Raw genomic sequence first — 27,263 nt, 5'->3', positions numbered from 1 at the left:
ATTGATGTAATTATCATATATAAATATAAACCCAGTTAATACATGGATATTAAACCTCCCAATCTTACAGGATATAAATATTATATATGGACAAATTAACATGAATAAGGAAAAAAGAAAAAAATATATATACCCTCAAAAAAAAACTAATCTAAAAAGATAAACCAACTAAACTACAGGAAAAAAAGACATGAGCTGTTGTGAAACATAAAACAAAGAACCATTAATGTCGTTGACTCCGCTCCCCTCAACATATACTAAAAAGAAATAGAGTAGGTTTGGAAAAGGTCAAATGACATCATATGGAAGTATTGAATAAATGGCCTCCAAGTCAAATTTAATAGAGGGATCATAAATAACACATAATTTTTTTCTAAATTTAAACACAACATAGTTTGAGAGAACCAATGAAATGTAGTGGGGGGATTGATCTTTTTCCAATTCAGCAAAATGGATCTTCTAGCCATTAGTGTAAGTAATGCAATCATTCGACAGGCTGAAGATGTTAAAAGATTTGGTTCTATCATTGGTAAACCAAAAATTGCAGTAGTAGGGTGGGGTTGAAAATCAATACTCAAAACAGTTGAAATAATATCAAAGATATCTTTCCAGTATTTTTTTAAAAGAGGACATGACCAAAACATATGAGTTAAAGAAGCTATCTCGGAGTGACATCTATCACATATAGGATTTATATGAGAGTAATAACGAGCTAATTTATCCTTAGACATATGAACCCTATGCACTACTTTAAACTGTATCAACACATGTTTAGCACATGTAGAGGATGAATTAACTAATTGAAATTTTTTTTCCCCATTTTTCAATAGGTAAAGTCATCTTAAGTTCCCTTTCCCAATCGATCTTAACTTTATTAGATATGTTTGGACGTATTTTCATAATTATAAATGTTTGCTAATACACCTTTCTGAAAAGGATTAAAACCTAAAATTTTTTCCAAAATATCCGATGAATATAAATTCGGGAAGGTAGGAAGAACAGTATTTTAAAAATTTCTAATCTGTAAATATCTCAAGAAATGGGATCTAGGCAAATTGTATTTATTAGATAATTGTTCAAAAGACATGAAACAATTATCCAAAAATAGATCACAAAATCTTAATATACCTTTAGTTTTCCAAGCCAGATAGGATTGATCCATGATGGAGGGTTGAAAAAACAAATTAGATACAATAGGACTTACTAGAATAAATTGATTCAACCCAAAAAATTTTCGAAATTGAAACCATATTCGTAATGTATATTTTACTATTAGGTTAACCATTTGTTTATGCAATTTAGAAAGAGAAAAGGGAAGCGAGGTCCCTAAAATAGAACCCAGTGAAAACCCTTGTAAAGATTTACGTTCAAGATTTACCCAGTGTGGACCTGAAGTTATGTCCAAGTCCCATGACCAAAATTTTAAATATCGAATATTAATTGCCCAATAATAAAATCTAAAATTTGGCAATGCCAGACCCCCCTTCTTTTTAAATTTCTGTAAGTATCTTTTACCTATCCTAGGATTTTTATTCTGCCATATATATGAAGAGATTTTAGAATCAACCTTGTCAAAAAAGAATTTCAGAATAAAAACTGGCACCGCTTGAAATAAATATAAAAATTTAGGTAAAATAGTCATCTTGATAGCATTAATCCGACCGAACAATGATAGAGACATTGGTGACCATTTAGTAAACAAAAGTTTAATCTGATCAATTAAGGGTAAAAAATTAGCATTAAATAAATCCTTATGCTTTTTTGTAATTTTAACCCTTAAGTATGTAAAGAAATCGGTAATCAATTTAAATGGTAAACATCGATAAATTGGAACCTGCATATTTAGGGGAAATAGTTCACTTTTATTAAGCTTTAATTTATAAACAGAAAATTGTGTCAATGTTTCAGTTCGGTTTCTGGTAAATAGCAGCTCACAAGAGACTGGTTGTGCAGGACTTGGTATACTTCTGTTTAATGTTACGTGCAGCACATTAATCTCCTATCTTTTTGAAAATAGTTCTTGACTCATACGGCATGACACATCTGTCACTTGCCACACATCACCCTACAGCAATATTTTGTCCAGGTCTTTCTGCAGACTGTCTCTATTTGGAGAACAGCTGACAAATGTATGCTTTACAGAAAAGGCAATGGATGAAGTAAGTGAATGTGGAAGAGCCCAGTGCTCCAATCCATGGAATTCCTGCAATAACATGCTGGGGGCTGTCACAACCGAATTTCATCCTCCTGAGTAGCTTACCAACTTGTGGTGGATTATACATCGATTACCAATGATTTCAGTTTTACCAATTCCTTGATGTCAAGGGCTATCAACTCACCTTGCTTTGGCATTGTTGTTTTGTCCATATTTAGACCAAGGAGGTGATGAGGGTCTGGAGTTGTGTGGTTCTTGTGGAATCAAACTTGGCACTGGTGAAAGGTTTCGATGAGCTGATAATGCCTGCCATCACTTTGCTAACAAATGTGTTCAGAATGACGGGGCAGGTAATTAGCTGGATTGTATGTGTTCTGCTTTTTGACAGCAGGGCACATTTAGTGTCCTCAACGTGAGCATGAATCATTGTCTCCAGTGGTTCTGTACAATGGCTAATCCTTTCAATACCATCGCTGACAGACGCATTTATGACCAATGCATTAATTAGAGTCAGGCATGAGCGCAGGTATACATCCAGCATGTTTACAATACATTGTAAAGTTAGAATCTAAAATTTAATTTACATGAACTATTGACACTAACATTCAACAGGTATGAGGGAGAGAGCAGAATAGGAGTGATGTCTTCGAACAATTTTAATTCAAGACATCATTGTCAGGATGTTGTACTCGGATAGCACTCAGGGAACTGCTTTCTCAGTATACAGCAAGTCCCACAAAATATTTTTTATTCCAACAAACTGACAAACCTGAAGTGTTTAGGAGCAATACAACATTCGAGACTGCTATGTTTGTGTATGCAGTGGTGGAAACCCTGAAGTTGCTGGCGTTTATTTGAGGATAAGCCTGTGTCTATTTGCCACGTGAAGAAGTGCTCCTCTGCCATAAGCACCACACAAAATGCTGGAGGAACTCAGCAGAGCAGGCAGCATCTGTGGAGAGGAATAAACTGTCAACATTTCAGGCCGAGACCCTTCATCAGGATTGGAAAGGAAGGGAGAAGTCTGGCTTCTCCCACCAGCCCCCCACACCCCCACTTCCTTTCCAATCCTGATGAAGTGTCTAGGTCTAAACTGTCAACTGTTTATTCCTCTCCATAGATGCTGCCTGACCTGCTGAGTTCCTCCAGCATTTTGTGTGTGTTGCTCTGGAATTCCAGCATCTGCAGAATCTCTTGTGTTTATGCACCACCGTAGACACATTAAGGAAATGTCCTCCTTCTGCATTGCATAGTTCAATGATTCCACATCACATTAGTATTTCTGATGACTTGGTTGAAGAGTTAATATTTTCTGGAAGAGGCCCTGTCAAAGCTGCAGCATTAACTGAAAATGAAGATAGGCTATTGGTTCAAAGATTCATTGAAAACTGACACTGCATCCAATGGAGCACTTGCTTGAAATTGCAATAAGCTGCCTAGAATGTGTATTTATTTCATGGGGCCAACACACAACATCCCAAATGACAAAGCTCATACTTTTTTCCAAAGACAAAATATTTGAAAGAAAGGCTGTTTGTGTTTTATGGAAGTTACAGGGTCTCATTTTACCTTTCAGAATATAAGGGGTCTGCTGCAAATTGTAATATTTTAATTGTAACACCATATTTCATAACCATACAAGTTATTTGTCAGATTGCCTCACCTCCACATTCTGAAACATTACGAGCTCCAGTTGACCTTTGGTTTCCTTGGCTTTCAGGGTTTGGGCAAGGCTCACAAGAAAGCTGTCCTTCTTCGTCTTGATAGGTACCAGCAGGACATAATATACACCTCTCCTGTTCGCCATCATAGTACGTGCCAGCGCTACAACTAACTAGCAACAGAAGGTTGAAGAAACAGTCTTTACTGATGGATGAAAACATATTTTTAATTTTTAACAGCATAACCAGTACACCTCATCCGGACTGGTTAAGAATCATAAAAATAGCTTTTATGGATCTATGTTAAAAAACAACTGCTGGAAGATAACTTTAGCAGAGCAAAAGCCACCAGCGAAAGTAGTTCAAAACAGATTTAAACCAGCTTTACATAAAATGTCAAGCACATTTCTGAACTTCCATGCTGAATCTGAATGTTCTTTTATCTCAATTTAATATTAATGTACCGTTTGTATAAGTCATTGCTGAATGTTAAACAATAGTGATACACTTCCACAGATTTATTCAATTTGTGTTAGTTTTGCTTGAACGTTACCATTTGTATAATAACAGAGAATGTTTTATCTTACTGTATGTAACCAGCTAACTTATTCTCACAGCCCCACTATCATGTGAACTGGATGGCTGCATGCTGCTCAAGGCAATTTCGTCTCCGTATTTATAATTTTAAACTAGTCAGAGTTAGCTTTATTTTTATCATTCCATACAATGAAAACATTTGAACAGGATTTGACTTTACTCCCCTCATCGATTTGTTAAGACCAAAAAAGCACAATAGCGTCTCTTCCACCTCAGGCGACTGAAGAAGTTTGGCGTGAGCCCCCAGATCCTCAATACCTTCTACAGGGGCACCATTGAGAGCATCGTGACTGGCTGTATCACCGCCTGGTACGGGAACTGTACCAACCTTGATCACTGGGCACTGCAGAGAGTGGTACGGGCAACCCAGTGCATCTGTGGATGTGAACTGCCCTCCACTGAGGACATTTACAGCACCAGGTGCAGAAGGAAGGCCTGGAAGATCATTGGGGATGCCAGTCACCCCAACCATAAACTGTTTCAGCTGCTTCTGCCTGGCAAAAGTTACCGCAGCATTAAAGCCAGGACGAACAGGCTACAGGATGGGTTCTTTCTACAAGCCATTAGACTTTTAAATTCACATGTCTGTACATTGCAACAGAGTCACAACAGAAAGATTTCTACTCTCTCACTTGTGGGATGGATGTAAGATTTAAATAAATTTAAATATTTGAACATGTTATTATCAATGCAACTGCACATCACTGCTATTCCAAATAATAATCACCATTCAGCAGGTATAGTGCATTTGTATGTGTGTACTAAGCTGTGTTTTAAAGTGACAGGATGTGAAATCACAGGAACAAATAAGGATGCATAAGTTCCTATGTACCCCTACAAAATGCCAAGCAGAAATCACCAACATATTTGACACTTTTTCACATGGAGGAAAGAAAACCAAAAGGTGACAAACACTGAATCATTTCAATTAAAATTCATGATCGCTGATTCAAACAACAGTCATGGAAACCAAGCAGGCAGTCATCTCTGTGATATTTCACTCATCCAGGCTGCTGTCCCACAGACTTCAAATCAGCCTCCATCATCCCTGTTCCAAAAAACTAAACAACTACTGCCTGATGGCACTGAAGCTAATCATTATGGCTGGTAACTGCACACATCAAAACTCCATTCCTGCCACAGTGGACACTGACCAGTATGCTTACTGACAGAACTGCTCAACGACAGACACCACAGCATCTGTCATGTAACTCGCCCTGACACACAGAGAAAACAAGGACACTTATGTCAGAATACTGTTTCTGGATTTCAGTTTGGCAATCAACACTATCGTCCCACAAGTCTTGGTGAATAAACTCCTACTCAACAGTTTAAATATACCACTGTTGCAATTCCTAACAAACAAACCTCAGGATGCCCAACCACTCCTCCCTCCCCATCGTCCTCAGCACAAGGGCTCCCAGGGCACTACACTGAGCCCACTGTTACACACTCTGCTCACACCTGACCAAACACCTGAGCAATCACATTGTCAAGTTCACCAATGACACAGAAATTGTGGGGCTCGTCACCAACAGTGATGAGAAGGCCTACTGAGAGGAGGTGGAAGAACTCAAGGCCTGGTGTTGGAAAAATAACCTCTTCCTCAGTGTCAACAAGTCAAAGTAGATGGTTATCGACTTTGGGAAAACTCGCACCACTCACACCTTTCCTTACAACAGCAGCACAGCAGTGGAAACTACGAGCAGCTTCAAACTCCTTGGTGTGCACATCACACACAACCTCTCATTGTCCCAGTAAGCAACCTTGCCAACACCTCAACTTTCTGAGGAGGCTGGACTATGGACGTCTACAGATGCACGTAGAGAGCATCCTGACATTGTACGGTGCGGAAAGTGCACTACAGCAGACAGGGAGGCTGAACAACAGGTGGTTAAAACAGCCCAAAGCATCACCAGCACCAGCCTACCCACCATCAAGGACCTATATACAGAAAGGTACCAGCAACATCATGAAGAATCCCATCTACCCAGCTCATGGAACTCGTCCCACTCCCATCAGGGAGGGAGCTAAGCAGCACTAACACCAGAGCCATCAGACTCAATAACTGTTGCTTTCCCCGAGCAGTAAGGCTGATCAACACCTCCACCCACTAACCCACCCCTCCACACGATCATCACCACTACTTATCATTTCCTGTCAGAGTCACTCCTGTGCCCAGTGCCACTTTATGGACATACAATTAATCCATATATAAATAAAAACAATCTTTTGTATTTATATTTATAGTCTGCTTTTATTGTTGTGTTCTTTATCTTATTGTTTTTTTGTGCCGCATTGGATCCAGAGTAAAAATTATTTTGTACTCATTTACACTTGTGTACTGGAAATGACATTAAACCATCTTGAATCTTGAAAGCAGCTGTACCTGGTGATCTGGCAGGGCTTTGAAAACCTGTGCCAACCAACGGGCAGGAGTGTTCGAGGACATCCTCAGTCACTCACTGCAAAGTTTGCCACCTGCTTCAAAAGGGTGACAATTATACCAGTGTTCAAGAACAGCAGATGAGCTGGCTCAATAACTATCACCCAGTAGCTCTCACACCTACTGTGATGAAGTGCTTTGAGAGGTTAGTCACGGCTAGAATCAACTCCCGCCTGAGTAAGGACCTAGACCACTGCAGTTTGCCTATCGCCACAATGGGTCTACAGCAGATGCAGTCTCACTGGCTCTCCACTCAGCCTCGGATCACCTGCACAACAGCAATACTTATGTCAGGCTGCTGTTTATTGACTACAGTTCAGCGTTCAACACAATCGTACCCTCAGTTCTCATCAAAAAGCTCCAAAACCTGGGCCTCCGTACCTCCTTCTGCAACCGGATCTCTGACTTCAGCACCAGGAGACCAGTCTGTACAGGTTGTAAATAACATCTCCTCCTCGCTGACAATCAACACTGGCACACTTCAAGGATATGTGCTTAGCCCACTGATCTACTTTCTTCACCCATGACTGTGTGGCTAGGCACAGCTCAAACGCTATCTCTAAATTTGCAAATGACATAACAATTGTTGGCAGAATTTCAGATGGAGATGAGGAGGCGTACAGGAGTGAGATAGATCAGCTGGTTGAGTGGTGTCACAACAACAACCTTACACTCTACATCAGTAAGACCAAGAAACTGATGGTGCACTTTAGGAAGGGGAAGTTGACGGAACACACAGTAGTCCTCATCAAGGGATCAGAAGTGGAGGTGGTGAGCAGTTTTGAATTCCTGGGTATCAACATTTCTGAGGATCTATCCTGGGTCCAACATATTGATACAATTATAAAGAAGGCATGACAGCAAGTTTATTTCATTAGGAGTTTGTCAGCAAAGACCCTCACAAATTTCTACCACTCTAACTGGTTGCATCATTGTCTGGTATGGAGGGGCCACTGTACTGGATTGGGGAAAAGCTGCAGAAAGTTGTCAACTTGTCCTGCTCTATCGTGGGCACTAGCCTCCCCAGCATGTAGGACACCTTCAACAGGCAATGTATCGAAAGGCAGCATCCATCGTTAAGGACCCCCATCACACTGGACACGTCCTCTTCTCATTGCTACCATCAAGAAGGAAATCCTGAGCCTGAAGATAAACACCCAACATTTCAGGAACCGTTCCTTCCCCTCTGCCATCTGATTACCAAATGGACATTGAACCCATAAACTCTTTCTCAGTATTTTTCACTCTTTTTCTACACTATTTAATTTATTTTTATATACTAATTGTAATTTATAGTTCATTATTATGTATTGCAATGTACCACTGCCACAAAACAACAAATTTCACAACATACACCAGTGATATTAAACCTGACTGATTCGGATTCAGCTGCAGGTTGAACTAAATAAATCCACAACTGGTTCATTTCTTTTGTGTCATGCCTCCTTTTCAATGCCAATCAACTATGCCCTGGGATGTGCAATACATCCCATAGTAATATTTTGTGTTTCATTGACCCCCTTTGCAAAGTCTCATTCTATCTCATTCTTCCTTCTTGAGTGGTTTTCACATTTTCCCACATTATACTCTGTCAAATTCTTGCTCATTTGTTTAACCCATCTATATTCTTTTTCAACCTCCTCAAAACCTGCTAACCCATGTATTTACAGATCGTTCACAAATTTGCCTGTTGTCTATTTGGTTCCTTCATCCAATTCAATAACACAAATTTCAGTGGCTGAGATCCCCGTAGCACCACACTAATTAATGATAGTCAACCTGAAAATAACCTCATTTGTCCCAAATGTTTTCTGTTTCTCTTGCCCTTCTTGCCCTTTTCTCACTGTTACCATCAGGTAGGAGATACAGAAGCCTGAAGGCACACACTCAGCGATTCAGGAACAGCTTCTTCCCCTCTGCCATCTGATTCCTATATGGACGTTGAAGCTTTGGACACTACCTCACTTTTTTTAATATACATTATTTCTGTTTATGCACCTTTTTTTAATCTAGTCAATATACGTCATTGATTTACTTGTTTGTTCATTATTATTATTATCTTTTATTTTATTTATTATTTTTTTCTCTTTGCTAGATTATGTATTGCATTGACCTGCTGGTGCTAAGGTAAGAAAGTTCACGTCAGATGTTGGTGATAATAAACCTGATTCTGATTCTGAGTTAGCCAACCCCATTTCCATGATAACATAGTAGTTAACACAATACTATTACAGCTTGGAGTCGAAACTTGGAGTTCAATTCCAAAGTCATCTGTAAGTAGTCTGCGAATGCATGGGTTTCCTCCAGGTTAGTTTCCAAACCGGTTAGTAGGTTAATTGTTCATTATAAATTGTCCCGTGCTTTGGTTAGGATTAACTAGGTGGGTTGCTGGGTAGTGCAGCTTGGTGGGCCAGAGGGGTCTTTTGCATGCTGTATCTCTAAATAACTTAAAATAAATAAAATTTCCTTGTCACTATATTATGTCCCTGTTTCCATGTACAGTAAACTTATGCTACACCTCATCAAACACTCTTTGTAGTTAATAAATTAAAACACTCCGCAGAGTGTGTAAGTGTTTCAGATTTCAGAATTTTTCGGATTTTGGAATATATAATGAGAGAGCTTGGGATCACCATTACTTCCAACTCTGAATTCATGTGTAGTCTTTGTCTTACTCTCGTTCATCACACGTTTGTACTGATGCAGCCGTACATCATCTTATATTTTCATCAGCAACGATCTTACCACCACAAATCTTTAAAAATTTCTCTGTGCCTTTCTCAAATTTTTTGCAGGCAGCATACCAATTATTCATAACCTTTGCTTGTTTCATGATCAGCATACTGTTAAGTAGCATATGTTCACTATGACATTGACTGGCCACCCTTTCAATACACAATCGAGATCTTCATTTTTCGCATTAGCAGTGTTTTTCTATTTTTCATTAACTTCTGTTCTGGTCACTTCTCAGAATTGTCTATGGCGCGCAGAGACCTGTGCGTCACTTGGGAACCCTCCCAGTGCCTTGTGGAATTTCCCATTTGTGACGTCATGTCAGTGCTCAAAAACGTTCCGATTGCAGAGGTTTCCAGATTTTGGTATTTCGGATAAGGGGTACTCAACCTGTATAAAAAGTATTTTTATGTTAACCTGATTTCCATCACTGACACCCACCACTGAAACAAATATGTACATTGCCTTTCACAAATTAAAATAAACATTATTTTTGACAATTTTATGTCTTCTTTGCACGCCAGTGCAATTTTTAAAAAAATTCTTCCTGCCATTTAGGTAATACCCTAATAAGACCTTCATTACCATATATTAAACTGTGAGAAATAAAGTGAATTGGCTCTCTGACTATTCTGTTCCCCAGAGCCAGTTCCTCAGATTTTGAACGAAGGAAACATAAAGACCTTAAAGTGTTGCTGTTCTGTAATGGGTGGGTTGAGAGTCCCAAAGCCGTATCAAAACTAATGGATGTCCATGCTACTACCATGTTTATACTTACAGCAGAGAATGCTTCCACAGAGATTTTGATCCTTCTTATAGCATGGCTACTTCTTTGCTTCCTTTACAAGCTTGCATTATTGATGCCCCAGTTACTAGAGACAACCTGTAAAGGGAAATCCTGAAGAAGGGTCTCGGTCCAAAATGTCGACCGTTTATTCATTTGCACATTTTCTGCCTGACCTGCTGAGCTCCTCCAGCATTTTGTGTGTGTTGCTGTAAAGGATGTGTTACAATCTGTCTTCTGGCATCCTGAATGGCTGGAAAATGAACTTTTAATTCTCAAGCAGGAGGGACCTTTTCGAAATTACGTACATTTCCTTTCTCATTATTCATGTTAAAAATTTCACCCTCTCTTCTAATTCCTCAAATGGTGGCTTGCTGAGACATAAAATTGAATCCATTTTATAACATACGTAAAGATAACAAAACTAAAGTTTAAGGGAAGGCATTTTCCACTGTTTCTGCCAGCCAGCTAATAACTTAGATAAAGGCTCTTGCATAATACCCATTAGGGGATGAACTAATCGAGAGGTCATGGCCTCACACTTTACTTTGACATTTTGATCAGGAATTACAACCAAAGCAACAGAAACAAGGCAACATCACAACCAGCTGATGCAGAGAAATGCACATGGCCACTCAATCTCAGCAGTTCATACTCCGGGTATCCACTTGCACAACACATCAACCACCTACCAGTGTGGCTATCAGTCATTTAAGACTTTAGCATGCTAACGAAAAGAATATATCACTTTGCTTTCCAACCATTTACAAGGTTTACCAAGCACAAGAACAAGAGCTTAAAATGGAGGCAGGGATGGTCTCTGTTTTCTCCAACATAAAAATAAGTTGATCAAATATTAAATTATTTATGAATAGAAGTAAATAAATCTACTACATTTACTTTTTTTAAAAAGTATACTGATAGATATGACATTTACAATGAACTGCGATGATTTGAAGAAATAAGGCATTGCAGTATCTGATGTAAGATATATGGGCACATTTGTACCTTATGGAACTGAACCAACATAAGAAGGTCTCTATAATCAGTTAGTTACAGTAACTCAGATAAACAAAATGGATGAAAAACAGGCACGCTCAAAGGCGAGTTCTTGGGCATTAATAGCATCTCCAGTAAAAGCTAGGACACTTTGCAAAACAGTCGTAGGTGATGATCTAAAGCCAAATATGAATCATCTTATTGAAAACACACCCTAAGTGGTTTTAAATTTAGTTACTGATGGAATGACATGTGATCTCTGGTTTAAAAAAATATTCACAGCAAAATACACCAGCCAAATCTGGTGCTCCAATGGAAATAGATATTTTAAAACTGTTATGTTGAAATTCTTCCTAAAAATTTCTAGAACTGATGCTTATTAACATTCAGTGTTTAACTTTTACTAATTACACATCTCTGGATTTTTAAAACTCAAACTCAAACTAACCATGGACCAGATTTTACTGACAAGACAACCTGGTTATATTTCCTATTCCCTGTTCTAGCCTTAACTGAATTTGGAAGCCTGATCTTGCTTGTCCAGATTGCACAGATACTGAGCAGCATAGGTGGAGAGGCACTTGATTCAGAATTAACTCTGCACTTCTACAAAGGAAGACAGGAGAACGTGCACTGTTCCTCATCGAGGGATCAGCAGTGGAAAGGGTAAGTAGCTTCAAGTTCCTGGGCATCAACATTTCCGAGGATCTAACCTGGGCCCAACACACTGATGCAATCACAGAGAGGCATGCCAGTGAGTTTGAGGAGATTTGGTATGTCACCAAAGACTATAGCAAATTCCTTCACAGCCTAGGACAGAGGTTCCATTACACAGGAGCAGAACAGGCTGTGGAGGACTGTAGGCTCAGCCATCTCCTTCATGTGCACAAGCCAGTCCACTATTGCGGACATCTTCAAAAGGCGTCATCCATCATTAAGGACCTTCACTACCCAGGAAATTCCCTCTTCTCATTACTACTGCTGGGGGGGGGGTGGGAGTGCACAGGAGCCTGAGGATCCACAATCAACATTTTAGGAACAGCTTCTTTCCCTCAGACATCAGATTCCTGAACGGTACATAAACACTACCTTGCTACTCCTCTTCTGTGCTACATTTTTTTATTTGCAGCTTATGGTAATGTAATGCACTGTACAGCTGCCACAAAACAACAAACTTCGCTGCCATACATTATGTCAGTGATAAAGCTGGCTCTAATTTTGATTCTAAACTTACCATACTTCACTCAGATGACAAATGCTACAACGCTAAGTGATGAAATACAATGATGAAAGACCCTGTTGGACATTGATTGCCACAAGCCTGCTTCCCCTGTTTTGGTGGTGAGACAGGCAGCGAGGCAGCAGTGTTGCCTCGGTGGTAGCGAAGACGAGGCCTCAGTCCTCGGGCTTGCGTTGTATGGCATCCGGGCTCCGTTGGGGGTGGTCTCTTTTGGGGCTGTCCTCCAGTGTTGGATCAGTGGAATTACAGGCTGGACTACCGGAAACCATCAATTTGCAGGACTTGGACTAAAAATGTGTTTTCTTACATGACTATGTTATTTTTTTCCCCTTTCTTGTTATTTTGAATGCGTGTATGTTCTTGCACCTTGGCCCCAGGGAAACGCTGTCACATTCAGCTGTATCCATGTATGGCTTGAATGACAATTCAACTTGACTTGATTTGATTTGATGCTGTGATGTGCTGCATAGAGAAGTCCCATCCACAAAATTCATCTGGAAAACTTCGAAAGGCAGCTAAGCCCTTCCCCCAACTTACAGCAGCTGCCAAGATTTTTGAGATATATCTGGTATGCAGGAAATATTTAAAGCTAATAAATATGAAGTAAATACCTCTCAACAATCAGAATCAGAATCAGGTACAATTTCACTGGCATAAGTTGTGAAATGTGTCATTTTTGCAGCAGCAACACATAATAATAATAAACTATAAATTACAATAAGTATATATTAAAAAATTAAATTAAGTAAGTAGAACAAAAAGAAAGGAGAAAAAAGTGAGATAGTTGATTCATTGTTCATTCGGAAACATAATGGTGGAGGGAAAGAAGCTCCTCCTGTACCTCCTCTTTGTGGTTGCAATGAGAAGAGGGCATGACCTTGGTGATGGGAGCCCTTAATGATGGATTGCCTTTTGAAAGAGTCCTGGATGCTGGGGAGGCCAGTGCCCACGATAGAGCAGCAAGAGTTTATAACTTCCTGCAGCTTTTTCTGATGCTGTGCCGTGGCCTCTCCACACCAGACAGTGATGCTACCAGTTAGAATGCTGTCCACGGTACATCTGTAGAAGTTTGTGAGAGTCTTTGGTGACAAACTCCTAATAAGATATACCCGCTGTCATGCCTTCTTTGTAATTGCATCAATATGTTGGGCCCAGGATAGATCTTCAGAGATATTGGCTCCCAGGAACTTGAAACTACTCATCCTTTCCATTGCTGATCCCTCGATGAGGACTGATGTGTGTTCCCTTGACTTCCCTTTCCTGATGTCCATAATCAACTCCTTGGTCTTACTGATATTGAGTGCAAGGTTGTTGTGACACAACCTCCCAGCAACAACAATTAAAACTATTTGAAAAGTTTCTAAAAATCTGATAGAACAAAAACATTTCAGAATACTCTTAAGTTACATTTTATATCTTTCTTTCTTTCAGCCCAGCAATCCCTGTACGAATGAATCAAGGACTGAGCCGAGCACATTGCTATGTGAAACTGCTGTCAACATCCATCAAGTCCAACCTTTGAGTTCAACTTATCACATTACTGTTTTGCAATTTGGTCCAAAGTACATCAGAGTATTTATGAAACTTACAGATGTAATAATTTATTGTTTTACTAGCCTAACATTTGTGAGCAATTACTGAGTTGGAAACCCATCTAAATGTTTGTCCCCCTGTTTCTGCCTGGTTACTGCCCTGTGCACTTTTCTGTAGTGTCCGTGACTGCTATTAAATGAAAATGGCTACCACACTAATGTATGGAACTCAGAAGTCAGATCATCTCATACTTTGTGCCAGTTACAAAGTTATCAAAAAGAGTTAGGAATACCTATCAGAAGTGGTGTTAATGGACCCTTGTTATCAGTGGTGACTGATATGATGTATAAGGGAAGCTCAAACAACATTAGATGTGAATAGGATTGATACCCAATACTTGTGGGAAAGACGGAGTCAAAGAGAACTGTTTTCACCTTATTTCTTCTTTTGGTAGTTTTTGTTTCCAGGTGCAAAGAATAGATCAGTTCTTGAGAGTATTCTTACCACTGCTGGGAAATAGACGGACATTCGCTCAGGAGTTTCAAGCAGAGAACATTGTATCCAAACATCTACTTTTCAAGACTTGATACAAGCAAGCTTTTGAAGATATAATGAAGCAGCACCACCTACCTACTGCCCGTTACACCACTGGCATTTAGGGCAGCCATGAAGGTCCTCCACCTCCGGCTCCCCTCATCATTTCAGCGGCTCCGTTTTCACTGCTCTCAGTCATGAAAGTCCCTGATGGAGACTCAGGAACACCATCACACACATATGCAGAAGAATTCTTCTTTGCTGCTTCCTCAACAGTTTTATTTTACCATTCAGGTTTGTTAGCCCTGAGCTGAAACCCCAGACCTGGTGGACTGGTGGACCACTCTTAGTCTGGCCTCTACCCTTTGATCTGTTTGGCATGGGTGACCCTACCAAGAGCCAAAACATAAAGCCCTGACTCCAGCCGACATAGCCCTCCGGGTCATTGAGACACGCAAGCCTGCACACCCAGTGACATTTGTGGACCTCTTAGAGGGAAGCAGCACCAGCAAAAGTCCAGAAACCCTGAGTACCTGCTTTTCTGAATGTGCAATATCCTAGTTTTGATTAAAGGACTCATAGTATTATCTCATTCAGGTAAAAAAAAGAGGAAAATCTGATCAGCATTTAGACTCAACAAGGAATGATGAACGTTAGAAAATACAGAGGCACTCAGGCTTTCTGAACTTATGGTGATGCTGCTTCACCATTTGTTCAGAAGCTTGCTTTTTTTCAAGCCTATGAACTATAGTTTTTTCAATCTAAGTACAAAAAGTTCTGGTGGCCAGTACAGAAGGACTAGAACTAGAACTTAAGATCTTTGTACCCACCACATCTGTTATTCTGAGAAACCTGGCCTGGTGCACATGACTCCTGCAAATCCGTTGCTTTTGCTGTTTTCTTAGCCACCTCATATTCTGTTCCAGCTACGCGGAGGTAGAACTGCTCCCTGTTGATTGATTTCCTCAGTGTTCTTGTCGTTTTTCGAAGCCTCTTCTCAGTTTTCCGTCGTATGCACCCAAAATCACAGGTTTCTACAAGAAAATACAAAGATACTCAATAATAACAGTCTACCAAACAGCTGTCAAGAATCCCAAGAAGACAGTTCTATTTCACCACCATATCATAAATAATTTGGACATGCTTTAATAAGATAACAAATTCATTCAAAATACTAGGTACAAATACAAGACAGCCATCGTCACAGGAAACAGTTGAGCACAACATGAGAATGGAGGTGCTTCCTTCAGATGTGTGAAGATATTGATAATTGAATTACGTTTTTGAACACTGCATCAAAATAGTACATGTGTAACTTTTAGCCTGATGTAGGATGAGATCATTGGTTGAATGAATTTTAGTTGATTTTCCAATCTGAAGGGCTCACCTCCCAACAAAAAGGGCAGTTACTTCTAAAAACAGGAGATACTTTTGACAGGGAGAACAGCAAAAGGAAAGAGATAAGAAAAATTAAATAATTCTTGCAAGAAGACGTGTAAATGCACCTTCTGCATTCTTCAAACCAACCTGTCACCTCCTCTGGTTTCATTTCAACCTCAAAAACAGCAGAAATGACTGAGCCCTCATTTCTCATTTCCTTGTGATTCCACTGGTCATGACTTTTCTTGGAGGAACTGCACTTCACATTTACAAAATTCAGCTGACAGTTCTTTGTACTAGGAATGTTAGACTTTTCTGTATATTGACATGGGGAAAAAGTGGACAATTAATAAAGAGTCATAAATTCGTTAAGACACAGAAGATGCTGTTAGATCCAAGTCCACATCATTTCTGCAGTGCAGTCCAGTCAATTCCATCAACCCTAACAGTTTAATGCCTTAAGTGCCATTCCGATTTCCTTTCATAATCATTGACCATGTCCATTTTTACTACTTCACAGGCAGAAAATTCCAGTTCATTACCATTACTGCATAAAAATTCTTCACATTTTCCTGTGACAATTGCCTAAACCTGTGACTAGCCCTTGTACCCCTCACTCCTGGGACTTTTTTTCTTTATCTGTCTGATTAAATCTATCATAAGCTCTCCTCTACTCCAAGGTAAGCAACCTCCATTGTGGGAGATTTTGACGAGGCCAGCTTGAAGAAGTCTCAGAACAACTACCACCAACACATCACCTGTGGAACCAGAGGAGCTAACATACTTGATCACTGTTATACCACTATCAAGAACGCTTACTATGTCATTTCACACCCACACATTTCACACCAACCCAATCAGGTTGTACTTCTACTCCCATTGTATAGGCAGAGACTGAAGACCTCAGCATCAGTGGTAAGGTCCAAGAAGATATGGTCAAGGGAGTGGCGGAGCACATACAGGACTGCCTCGAGTCAGTGGACTGGGTAATATTCAGGGATTCGTCTTCAAGTGAATGAATACACCACAGTTATCACTAACTTCATCAAGACCTGTATGGATGAGTGTGTGTCTTCGAGAACATACCAGACATACCCAAACCAAGATCCATGGATGAACCAGGAGATTTTGCAGTCCGCTGAGGGTTAGATCAGTGATCCAGAACTAAACAAGAAATCCAGACACAACATAGGCAAGGCTATTTTAAGAGTGATTCATACATCCCAAATCTCTCATTCCTAAACCAATACAGCTGAATGTCCTCTGCACGTTCTCAAAAACATTGAGATTGTTCCGAAAGTGTGGTGACCAGAACTGGACACCATCTTATAGCTGTGGCCTAAACAGAGTATTAACATGATTCAATATAACTTCCTACTTTTGTAATCAATACCCCTAGTTATGAAGCCCAAACAATCACCGAGCTTCGTAAATGGAGGTATTGAGTACTCTCAGCTAAGTCTGGTCCTGTCCTCACTCAATATCTACTTTCATCTTTTCCAGGAGAGATCTGGTTAGCATAGAGTCAAAGTTGTACATTATAAGAAGAGGCCATTTGGTCCATCACATCCATGCCACCAGCTGTACCCATATGCAATAATCCAGCTTTAGATCAATGGATTTCTACGCCTTGGCAATCCAAGTACTTGCCTAAACACAAAATACTCCGCAGATGCTGGGGTCAAAGCAACACGCACAACACGCTGGAGGAACTCAGCAGGTCGGGCAGCATCCGTTGAAACGTTGACTGTTTGTTTCCATGGATGCTGCCCAACCTGCTGAGTTCCTCCAGCGTGTTGTGCGTGTTTCAAGTACTTGCCTAGATGTTTCTGAAATACAATGAGAGTATCTGCCTCCACATCTCATTATACAGCATTTTATAGAAGCCAACCAAAAGTTCCCCCTCAGATTTCCTCTAAATCTTCTTCCATTCAGTTTTAACTTTGTTCTCTTATCTTAGACACCCCTCCTCCATGAAAAAAAAGATTTTTGTTATCTACAGTATCTATCCCCTCATAGTTTGAAATATCTCTACCAGATCACCCCTCAGCCTTCTCCTCTCCAGGGAAATCAAATCCAGCCTATCCAGTCTCTATTTTAGAAAAAAATCATCTGTCTGGATTTCCCCATTCCCTCTCTCTCACTCACTGAATGAGGAGGAAGCTAATTACTGCAGACCAGTTTAGTCTAGCTGAGGTCATCTGATTTAATGTAACTACAACCTCACTTGATAATTTAAAATTCTTGCCCTTGTTTCCCAACTCCATCCCAAACTATCCTATAATCTCCTCAAGGCTTTCATCGTTTGGAGATGCCTATGATCCTCCAGTTTGGAGCACTTGATCTTTCCCAGAGTTAATTACTGCATCAGCTGTTGCTTCAGCTGCCGAGGTCCGAAAGTCTGGAGTCCCCTCCCATAACCTCTTCATCAACATAGCATCACGTACAACCAAGCATTTAAATTTACACTGTCTCTGGTTTTGAGTAAAACGAGGATTAATTTGAGGATCAGTTAGCGAGGACATTGAAGAAAGGCATGCAGCATCACCCAATAATACTTCCACTTTGATGCCTTCATTTTTTTTCTCTCTCAAGAAAGGAAATGTGATTTTCTCTTTTGATTCATTATGCTCAGGACAACATCAGAAATTTTACGAAAGGAGCACCTGGAGCAACTACTTCTTTGCTTGATCTTTAATAAAATAGCTGGAATAAAACTTAAAATAATTCAGTCCCCTCCCTGTTGAACTGAAGCATGTACAGTACCTGTAGAGACCTGCTGCAGACTATACTTAAGCTTCTCTTTGATTCCTCTCAACTCACATCTTCCTGTGTTAAGTTTAAAAGTTGCTGTTGTCTTTATTGTTGGCAGCTTTGTGACGTTCAGTCCTGGAAGGCAAAGAAAAACTGCTTTGTTATTCAGGTAAGTACAGTCAGAAATATTACTATTCAACAGTAGAACTTCATATCTTTGGATCTACTGAAAAACAAAACATCACACATCAACATTTCAGTCAATGAAATTTCTCTTTGTACTGGAAGGCAAAAAAACACATTAGCTTTTTGCATTACTCCATCGGCTGAGAATGTTCAAATAATTATTAATAATGATGCCCATCGGAGATTGAATCGTCACACCAGAAAGCACAAGGCATTATCGAACAAGGACCTGAGAATTCACGGTAGCATCCCAAGTGTCAATTATTGTCAAAGGACATGATTGAAGATTTAAATATTTATAAAAATAATTTATGTTAGTCTCTTTTTTCTTTCATCTCCCTCAACCTCCCCCCTCCCCCCAGTATTTTACATCATTTTACTTTCTGTACTCGGCTTAACAATTAATTAAACACTTTAAGCTTGTTGGGAAGCAGAATTATGAATGATGCCAACATGGTTGTGAAGATGCTAATCAGAGGTCGGTGGTATGATGATTATGGAAACAGCAGGAAAGGGGAAGGAGTTGTGGGTACAAGCAATGTGCAGGATCAATTGTCGAGACAGTTGCAGAGGAATGGATGATATCGAGGAGATTGGAGCCAACAGACATGAGGGTTAGGGATGGCGATGGGCAAAAACAAACATTAAATAGGCTAAAGAAAGAACCTTCCTGAGGAAGATCAATGTCAGACCATAGAAATCAGGAATGTGCTGACAACTACACTGTGGCCAACCTGACAGTATTTCACATTCCATAGGCCGGCTATCCAGGATCCAGTCCAGTATGAAGGAGTGGCCCCACTTTTGACCACCGTCCTGTGACACCTCCTTTGAGGTGAAATATTTGGACAGTTGTTATGATATGATCAGATTGATCATATCATATGGCCACATTTAAGTTTGCTGATGACACCACTGTCGTTGGCCAAATCAAAGGAGGTGACAAATCAGCATATAGGAGTGAGACTGAAAATCTGGCTGAGTGGTGCCACAACAACAAACTCTCACTCAATGTCAGCAAGACTTCAGGAGGAGGAAACCAAAGGTCCATGAGCCAGTTCTCATGGGGGGGGGGGGAATCGGGGATGGAGAGGGTCAGAGATTTTAATTCCTCAGTGTTATCGTTTCAGAGAACCTGTACTGGGTCAAGTCGTATATGCCATAACAAAGAAAGCTCGGCAGTACCTCTGTTTCTTTAGAAGTTTGCAAAGATTCGGCATGTCATCTAAAACTTTGACAAACTTCTATAGATGTGTGGTGGAGAGTATATTGACTGGGTGCATCATGGCCTGGTATGGGAACAACCAATGTCCTTGAACAGAAACGCCTACAAAAAGTAATACATACAGCCCAGTCTATGACATGAAAAACCCTCCCCACCACTGAGAACATTTACAAAGAGAACTGTCACAGGAAAGCAGCATCCATCATCAAGGACCCCCACCACCCAGGCCATGCTCTCTTCTCACTGCTGCCATCAGGAAGAAGGTACAGGAGCCTTAGGACCCACACCATCAAGTTCAGGAAGAGTTATTACCCACCTACATTGGGCTGTCAAACCAGCGGGGATAACTTCACTCAATTCGTCACATCACTGAACTGTTTCCATAACCTATGGACTCACTTTTAAGGACTCTATCTGGATGGTGAAAGGCTTTGATAGGGTGGATGTGGAGAGCATGTTTCATATGATGGGAGAGTCTAAGACCAGAGGGCACAGCCTCAGAATAGAGAGACGCTCTTTTAGAACGGAGATGAGGAGGAATTTGTTTAGTCAGAGAGTGGTGATTCTGCAGAATTCTTTGCCACAAGCACTGTGGAGGTCAAGTCTTTATGTATATTAAGGCAGAGTTTGATAGATTCTTGACTGGGCAGGGCATGAGGGATACGGGGAGAAGGCAGGAGAAAATTGGATCAGCCATGATGAAATGGCCTAATTCTTCTCCTATATCTTATGGTTTTATGGACTCTTCATTTCATGTTCTCGATATTTATTGCTTAATTAATATTATTATTATTATTTTATTTTTTTGTTTCTATTTGTATGCACCATTTGTTGTCCTTTGCACACTGGTTGTTTGTCTATCCTGTTGGGTGCGGTCTTTCATTAAACCTATTGTGTTTCTTGTATTTACTGTAATTGCCTGAAAGTATGTGAATCTCAGGTGGTATATGGTGATTAAATATATAGACTCTGAAAATAAATTTACTTTGAACTTTTGAACTGTTGTGATGGTCCCCTGATCAAACAACTTGTCAAAACTCATTACCTAAGATTCCACAGAGGGAAAACCGGCATTAAAAAAGGATATCAGAGGCAGACAGCTATTTATAATGGAGGTACTTCTATTCCAATTAACCTTGGCTTTTATTTTATATCAAAAGATCTGTGTTGATAGATGAAAAGTGAGTGGAAACTCGGAGGCAACAAAGCACAAATGCAGATTTCATTCTCCTTTTCCATCCAGACGTATTCTGGTTTCACGTCTTTTTCTGAATATTAAATTTTCTCTTCATATCCTCACGAGCAAAATAATCATTAGCTGATGATAGCTAACTTCCATTGACCACACTCCAGAGGTCCCGTTAAAATGGTGATAAGCTATTACTTTTCTTGTTAGTCAGCCTAACATCTGAGTTGTATAAATCACGAAACAGAACTGAAGGTTGAGAACTGTTGAGAGAAGCACATACAGACCAGGATTTGAAGGAGACCTTTATTTAGATAGCATCACATTGCTGCTACTGTTGTTTGGTTATTCTGAAAAGCAGCTTTCTAACAAAATTTAATTTGAGATTCAGTTACATTCAGACCTAAAGTAAAAGCATTACTATGCTCTTGATATTTTAGTTTCCTTTCAATGACACAAATCAAATAGTGATACCCCATACATAATTTCTAGACACCAACCCTATACCTATCATTGTGAGTCCAGATTTAAATAATTTTATAAACTGTCTTTGTGATTTGAATATTCACAATGTAAACATGCGAGGGAACTTTAATTTTCATAATATATTGTTAATAATATTAAAATTGCTAAGTAAACTATCACTAAAAGGAACTGTCATTGTGATTTTAATAATCACAATATAAACATGCAAGGGGAGTTTAATTTTCATAATATACTGATTGTTAAAAATATTAAATAAAACTGAGTGCACGTGTGTTTTTTGTTTAATCTGTGCTTCATTTCCTTGGTTATTGAATGTTGGATTTCTGCTAACACGGTAAATATCGGACATGCACATATTGCAGTGTGCAGATCAATTAGAGCAACTCCTGCATGATTAACAACGAGCGGCTCTGACATCACAGCAATGTGAAAAGATGGTCTACTGCATCAAGTGTGAGAGCCAGTCATTCTGGTGACGTTGTATTAGTGTTTGCAAAATGGTCAAAGAATCTGGATGTTGCACGAAGATGTGATGACAAGTTCCAATTCTACACTTCAAAGAAAAATAAAGATTTGGGAGTTTCAGATTAAAGAGTAGCTGGCATTTTAAGTAAACTTGCATATGAAGTACTTTAACTTGCATTCTGTATCGATGCATTGTACTGGAATTAGGTTAGGTGCCATAGGCTAATTATCAATTTCTAATGGTCGTTCAGCACTGCTGCATTGATCCTCTGATTCAAATCCATGATGAAAGACTATCAACAATACTTTCAGGTAGAAATGTAATTGGCATCTATATTAGCAATATTATAACAATGTTCAATTCAACATTTTGGGGAAGTGAAGTAGTCTACTGAATTTGTGATCATTGTGCTGCAGCTGCCAATGGACTGAATGGTGCGACATCTGTACATCCATTAATGCTGTAGTGGCAAAAGGAAAAATAAGGCAGCATTGAAACACAGATCAGCAGATCTCCCAATGGTCCGGATGGAATCTGGAGCACAACTGCAATACTCAGATGCTTGGGTGGAGCTCTACATTATCTGAATTCTCTCTTTACAACTAGTTCTTGAGTACTGCAAGTGGATGTGATCTCAATCGGTGAAACCACATCAATGCAGCCATATGTAAATTCTGTGAGTCAATTTCAAGGCAACTACTGCAAATTGTGATTACTTTCTCCAGATAGGAAAAAATAAGCATGAAAACAACTTTGTTCTTCAGCTGTCATTAAACATATTGTCAAGATATAAAATGCAAAATTAATATTATTAATTTCAAATTTACAAGTACCATTTTTCCCCTACACTACCAAATCAATTTCTCCCTGTCTTTAATACCCAGGGAGTTTGCTGATCTTCCAGGTGATTCTACCTGATCAGAGGAACTTCTCGCTGATCATCATGGTCAGGTCTTGTAACAAGCAACACCAAAACACAATTTCAAAGGAACAAGCGGCAGCCACGTGGAAATCTTCTGCTCACTTACCTGCACAGTGTGTAGCATTTTTTATATTCTGCCCAAGGTGTTGACATTGAGAAGACATGCCACATCTAAATGTGTAAGAATCCTCAGACTCTGCCAAATACATTCAAAATAAGTTAGCTCAACCAATAAAACTTCCATTGATGAGAGTAATAACTTAATAACTTCAGACCAAACGAAGATTATTCCCTGCCATTTCAAATTTAAAAACAGAGACAGAAACTGGAATCTCTCAGCGGGTCAAAGAAACAGTTAATATCCAGGTCTGAGATTCTCAGTGCCGACGAAATATCTTGACTCTGAAATGTTAATGATGAGCAATCAGTCATAACTCACTGGAATTACCCTAAAAGGAGAGGGACATAATAAATGGTTCATGTTTAAAAATCTTGTGCAGGTGCAGGCTTGGATCCACTAATACTATCTGAGGAGCAGTCCCGAGACTTTCACACACTCCCACATTGTGCTGTCCACTAATTTAACATGTACTTGATAAATCAGCTTTATTTGGTTAGGTCAAGATGCTTAGAATTTGTACTGACTACATCATATTTCCCATAAAATATAGACACTCAAATTCTCAGTAGTAATTACAATTGTGTAATTGTTCAGCACAAAATTTTGCATTTGCTACTTATACCGACATCTGAATCCACTGGGATCATTTCAGGTGCAAAAGTTTGCGGGTTTGGTCACAGTTCAAATTCTTAATAAAATTCATTTGCATAACTATAAACAAAAAGTATCTGACAAACCAGAAATGTTATAGAAAATAATTTTGTAGCTTCATTTAAAATAGCTTATTTACATATTTGCTATTTGCAGCCTGGGTTAGATTTATTCATCCACTTTGTTAGAAACTCTGTCTTTATCAATAACTCTGGGAATAACCTCATTTTAAAATCACTGAAAATATCCTAATCTATAATGAATCTTGTATAGGTATATTCTGGGCAGTTTCATAGTAAATTGAGTGACCTTTGAATGTTAGAAAATATTTAAAACATGTTTGAGCACTTCAGAAGTGAGGAGGAATTGGAAGAGGATTCCCTGATCAGCACTTAAAGCAGATTTTACAATTTTGACGTGAGTCCTTAATGATAGAGCTTGTTCCAACAAAACTGGAATAAAAGATTGCTCGACAGTAGTGTAGTCAGTTATGCTTGCATTGTGCTGATATTCCTGGCATTCCAAGTGGAAACTCTACCCTTCATCCGTAGTTCTGTTTAGTGCCTCAGAGTCACATTCTGCAAGGAGAGTATTTCTCAGGTTTCTGCATGGTGCAGCGTGAAACCTTAAAGTTTACTTCATTGAACATTTGCAGTAATTAGAACACAATCTAAGAGTAGAAGTTCAAATATGTGGCACTAAAACTTTATTTAACGCCTATTGAAGAAACTCACCAGCAGCAAAATGCACATTTGATAGGCAGCTCAAAGAACACATATCAGCTCCACCTCTTTTACTGCAGTTAAGCAGGGCTTTGGCTGACACTTTCCCCGGTAGGAGCTTCTCTGCTTCTAAAGAGGATAAAAAGATGACACACTCATGGGGAAAAAAAGATAATTGCATGGTTAAGACAATTGCCTTTTAAAATAACATTACACTGCCTCCAATTTACAATCAAATCCCATGACCATGACAAGTGGTAAAACTTATCTTGCGTTGCCAGTAAAAAGTCAACAAGAAGCAAAGATTAACTTGAACTGACAAAAGAGTAAATGATGCAACACACTGAGGGAAAATGTGAAAGAGAGAGAGAAAGAAATCACTCAGACTGACCATTGCAATATGAAATGATCATAAAGAAATCAGCAAAAAGTATCTCCTGTTTCTACATGCTATTATTGGCAATTAACAATTACATTTAATGCAAACAGATAAAACTGAAGATCCATGAACTGAAAGAACTGATCTGATATTCATTCAGTAAATATTCTATTGAGGCTCCTAATGACACTTAAAAGATTTGACAAAGGGGTATAGAAGTAATCAGTTCCATATGGTTTCTTACCAACACAGTCTTTCTTATTCCAATGTAATTTATAACCTGGTTGACAATGGCACTCGTAACTTCCCACTGTGTTTACACATCTGTGTTCACAGCCCCCATTGTTGATGCTGCACTCATCAAAATCTAAAAAGAATTCAACCAAAAAGCAAAAAAAAATACATACAATTACAAAAAAAAGTTTTTGCCGTCTTTCTTCATAGCTCAGAGTAAATCTAGTCACAGTGGTAAGACATGCAATGTATATGGGAATAGGATTGTCTAATTGGCCTCAGCATTCCTGATTGAGGGAGGGGAATCTGATCAGTTCATGGTCTTGCAAACCAAAGTTTTTTTTCTCTGTTGATGACTTGACAAGAAGCAGTTTTGCTGTGGAAATACCTTCAGAGAAAAGCTGTCCAATCTCATACATGAGGTTGGGTACATGAGCAAGGCAACTGTGGGCTGTCTGATTGTTGCAAATAAAAGTAACTCAAACAACAGGAGAGAAAAGAACTGGGGAAAAAGTTAACAAACAATTGTTATACTAGTAATGTTCTGGAAGTGATGGAGGCGCAGGACAATTCAGAAGTTCAGCTAAAGAGAGAACAGAAAACCTGATATCACTGGCATGCAGGTGGGTGAGTGACAGAGGAACAGTGGTATTTTGCCTTTGTGTGTTAAGGCCACGGGATAAATTGTACCAAGTCTTCCAAGCACGTAACAACATTAACATGAACAAGATTATTATTTAGATCGAAAACTATAAATAGCTCACTGGATAACAACACCTAAACACTTTAAAATTAAATAAATTATTTATTTAAAATGGAAGGTACAACAGAAATCATGATGCTTCATCATTTCTGTTGTATCTTGCATTTTTTCATCATCATCATCAGGTGCCGCGCCCTTACTGCCATGGCCCACACATTCCTGTTTCGGGTCAAGTGGATCAATTCATTGGTGTTTATTTCCAGTTCTCTGGCTGCTACCTCCAACATCATTTGTCTTTGTCTTCCTCTTGCTTTCAATCTTCAATCTGTCCCACAATTACCGTGCATTCTAACTCCTCTTTCCTAATCACATGTCCAATGAAGTTACGTTGCCTTTTCATGATCTCATACATTATTTCTCTTTTTGTGCTTGCTCTCTTCATGACATCCTCATTAGATATTCGTTTTGTCCATGATATTCTTTGCATCCTCCTCAAAAACCACATCTCTGCTGCTTCAATTGTTGGTCAGTATACACTTCATTCTCGTAAGTGTCTTTTGCCATCCCTATTCTTCTTTTGATGTCCATGTCGCACCTGCCGTCTGATGTCACCCAGCTTCCTAAGTAGCAAAAGTTCTGTACTTGTTTTATGTCTTCCCCATTTATTCTCAGCCTGCAGATAGGATTCTCCTTCTTTTTGGATATCACCATACATTCTGTCTTTTTGCAATTGATAAACAGAACCAATTTTGCATTTTTAATAATTAATTTAATGATGTTAACAGGCATCGATTATTTGTTGGTGAGTCAGCACAAGGTTTAAAAAGAGCTTGGGGCCTTTTATAATGTTTCTTCGGGCTGCAATTGTAACAATCTCTTAGGCATTTGGCAGGGGACAATAAAAAGAAGTGAGATGTAAGATGGCCATCGTTGGAGTGGACAGTGTTAGAGAGGCTAGGCTTTGGCTCAACAGATTTGAATGAGAACAGGCACGGGCTAGAACCTAACAATTGGAGGCAGGTTGGTAGTTAAGGCAGTGGAATGCTCCTCCTAAAGATGTGGAATTGCAAAGGTACTTAATAGTTTTCCTGATGGCTACATCTGCAGAAAGTGCACCCACCTTCAGCTCCTGACTGACAAGGTCCAGGAACTGGAGATGGAGCTGG

At 39.4% G+C, this 27,263-nt stretch overlaps 1 protein-coding gene across 3 annotated transcripts in view; it reads right to left on the bottom strand.

The window, feature by feature from the left end:
• The window catches only part of scube2 (signal peptide, CUB domain, EGF-like 2), a 113,003-nt gene that overhangs the window by 22,178 nt on the left and 63,562 nt on the right, over positions 1-27,263 (bottom strand). For 2 of the 3 annotated variants that reach the window (XM_063063171.1, XM_063063172.1), the window contains 7 exons: positions 25,405-25,527; positions 24,794-24,910; positions 23,394-23,483; positions 18,829-18,951; positions 16,210-16,377; positions 15,513-15,716; positions 3,819-3,989 (listed from right to left, as the gene is read on the bottom strand). In XM_063063171.1, coding sequence (XP_062919241.1) covers positions 3,819-3,989; positions 15,513-15,716; positions 16,210-16,377; positions 18,829-18,951; positions 23,394-23,483; positions 24,794-24,910; positions 25,405-25,527 — 996 coding nt within the window. The remainder of the gene's footprint in view (positions 1-3,818; positions 3,990-15,512; positions 15,717-16,209; positions 16,378-18,828; positions 18,952-23,393; positions 23,484-24,793; positions 24,911-25,404; positions 25,528-27,263) is intronic. The other variant, XM_063063173.1, reaches the window with a different exon arrangement.

This window comes from Mobula hypostoma, chromosome 11 (genome assembly GCF_963921235.1).
Source record: "Mobula hypostoma chromosome 11, sMobHyp1.1, whole genome shotgun sequence".
Classification (NCBI taxonomy): Eukaryota; Metazoa; Chordata; class Chondrichthyes; order Myliobatiformes; family Myliobatidae; genus Mobula; species Mobula hypostoma.
The sequence above is the reverse complement of the archived record's forward strand: the minus strand, read 5'-3'. Positions and strand labels throughout refer to the sequence as shown.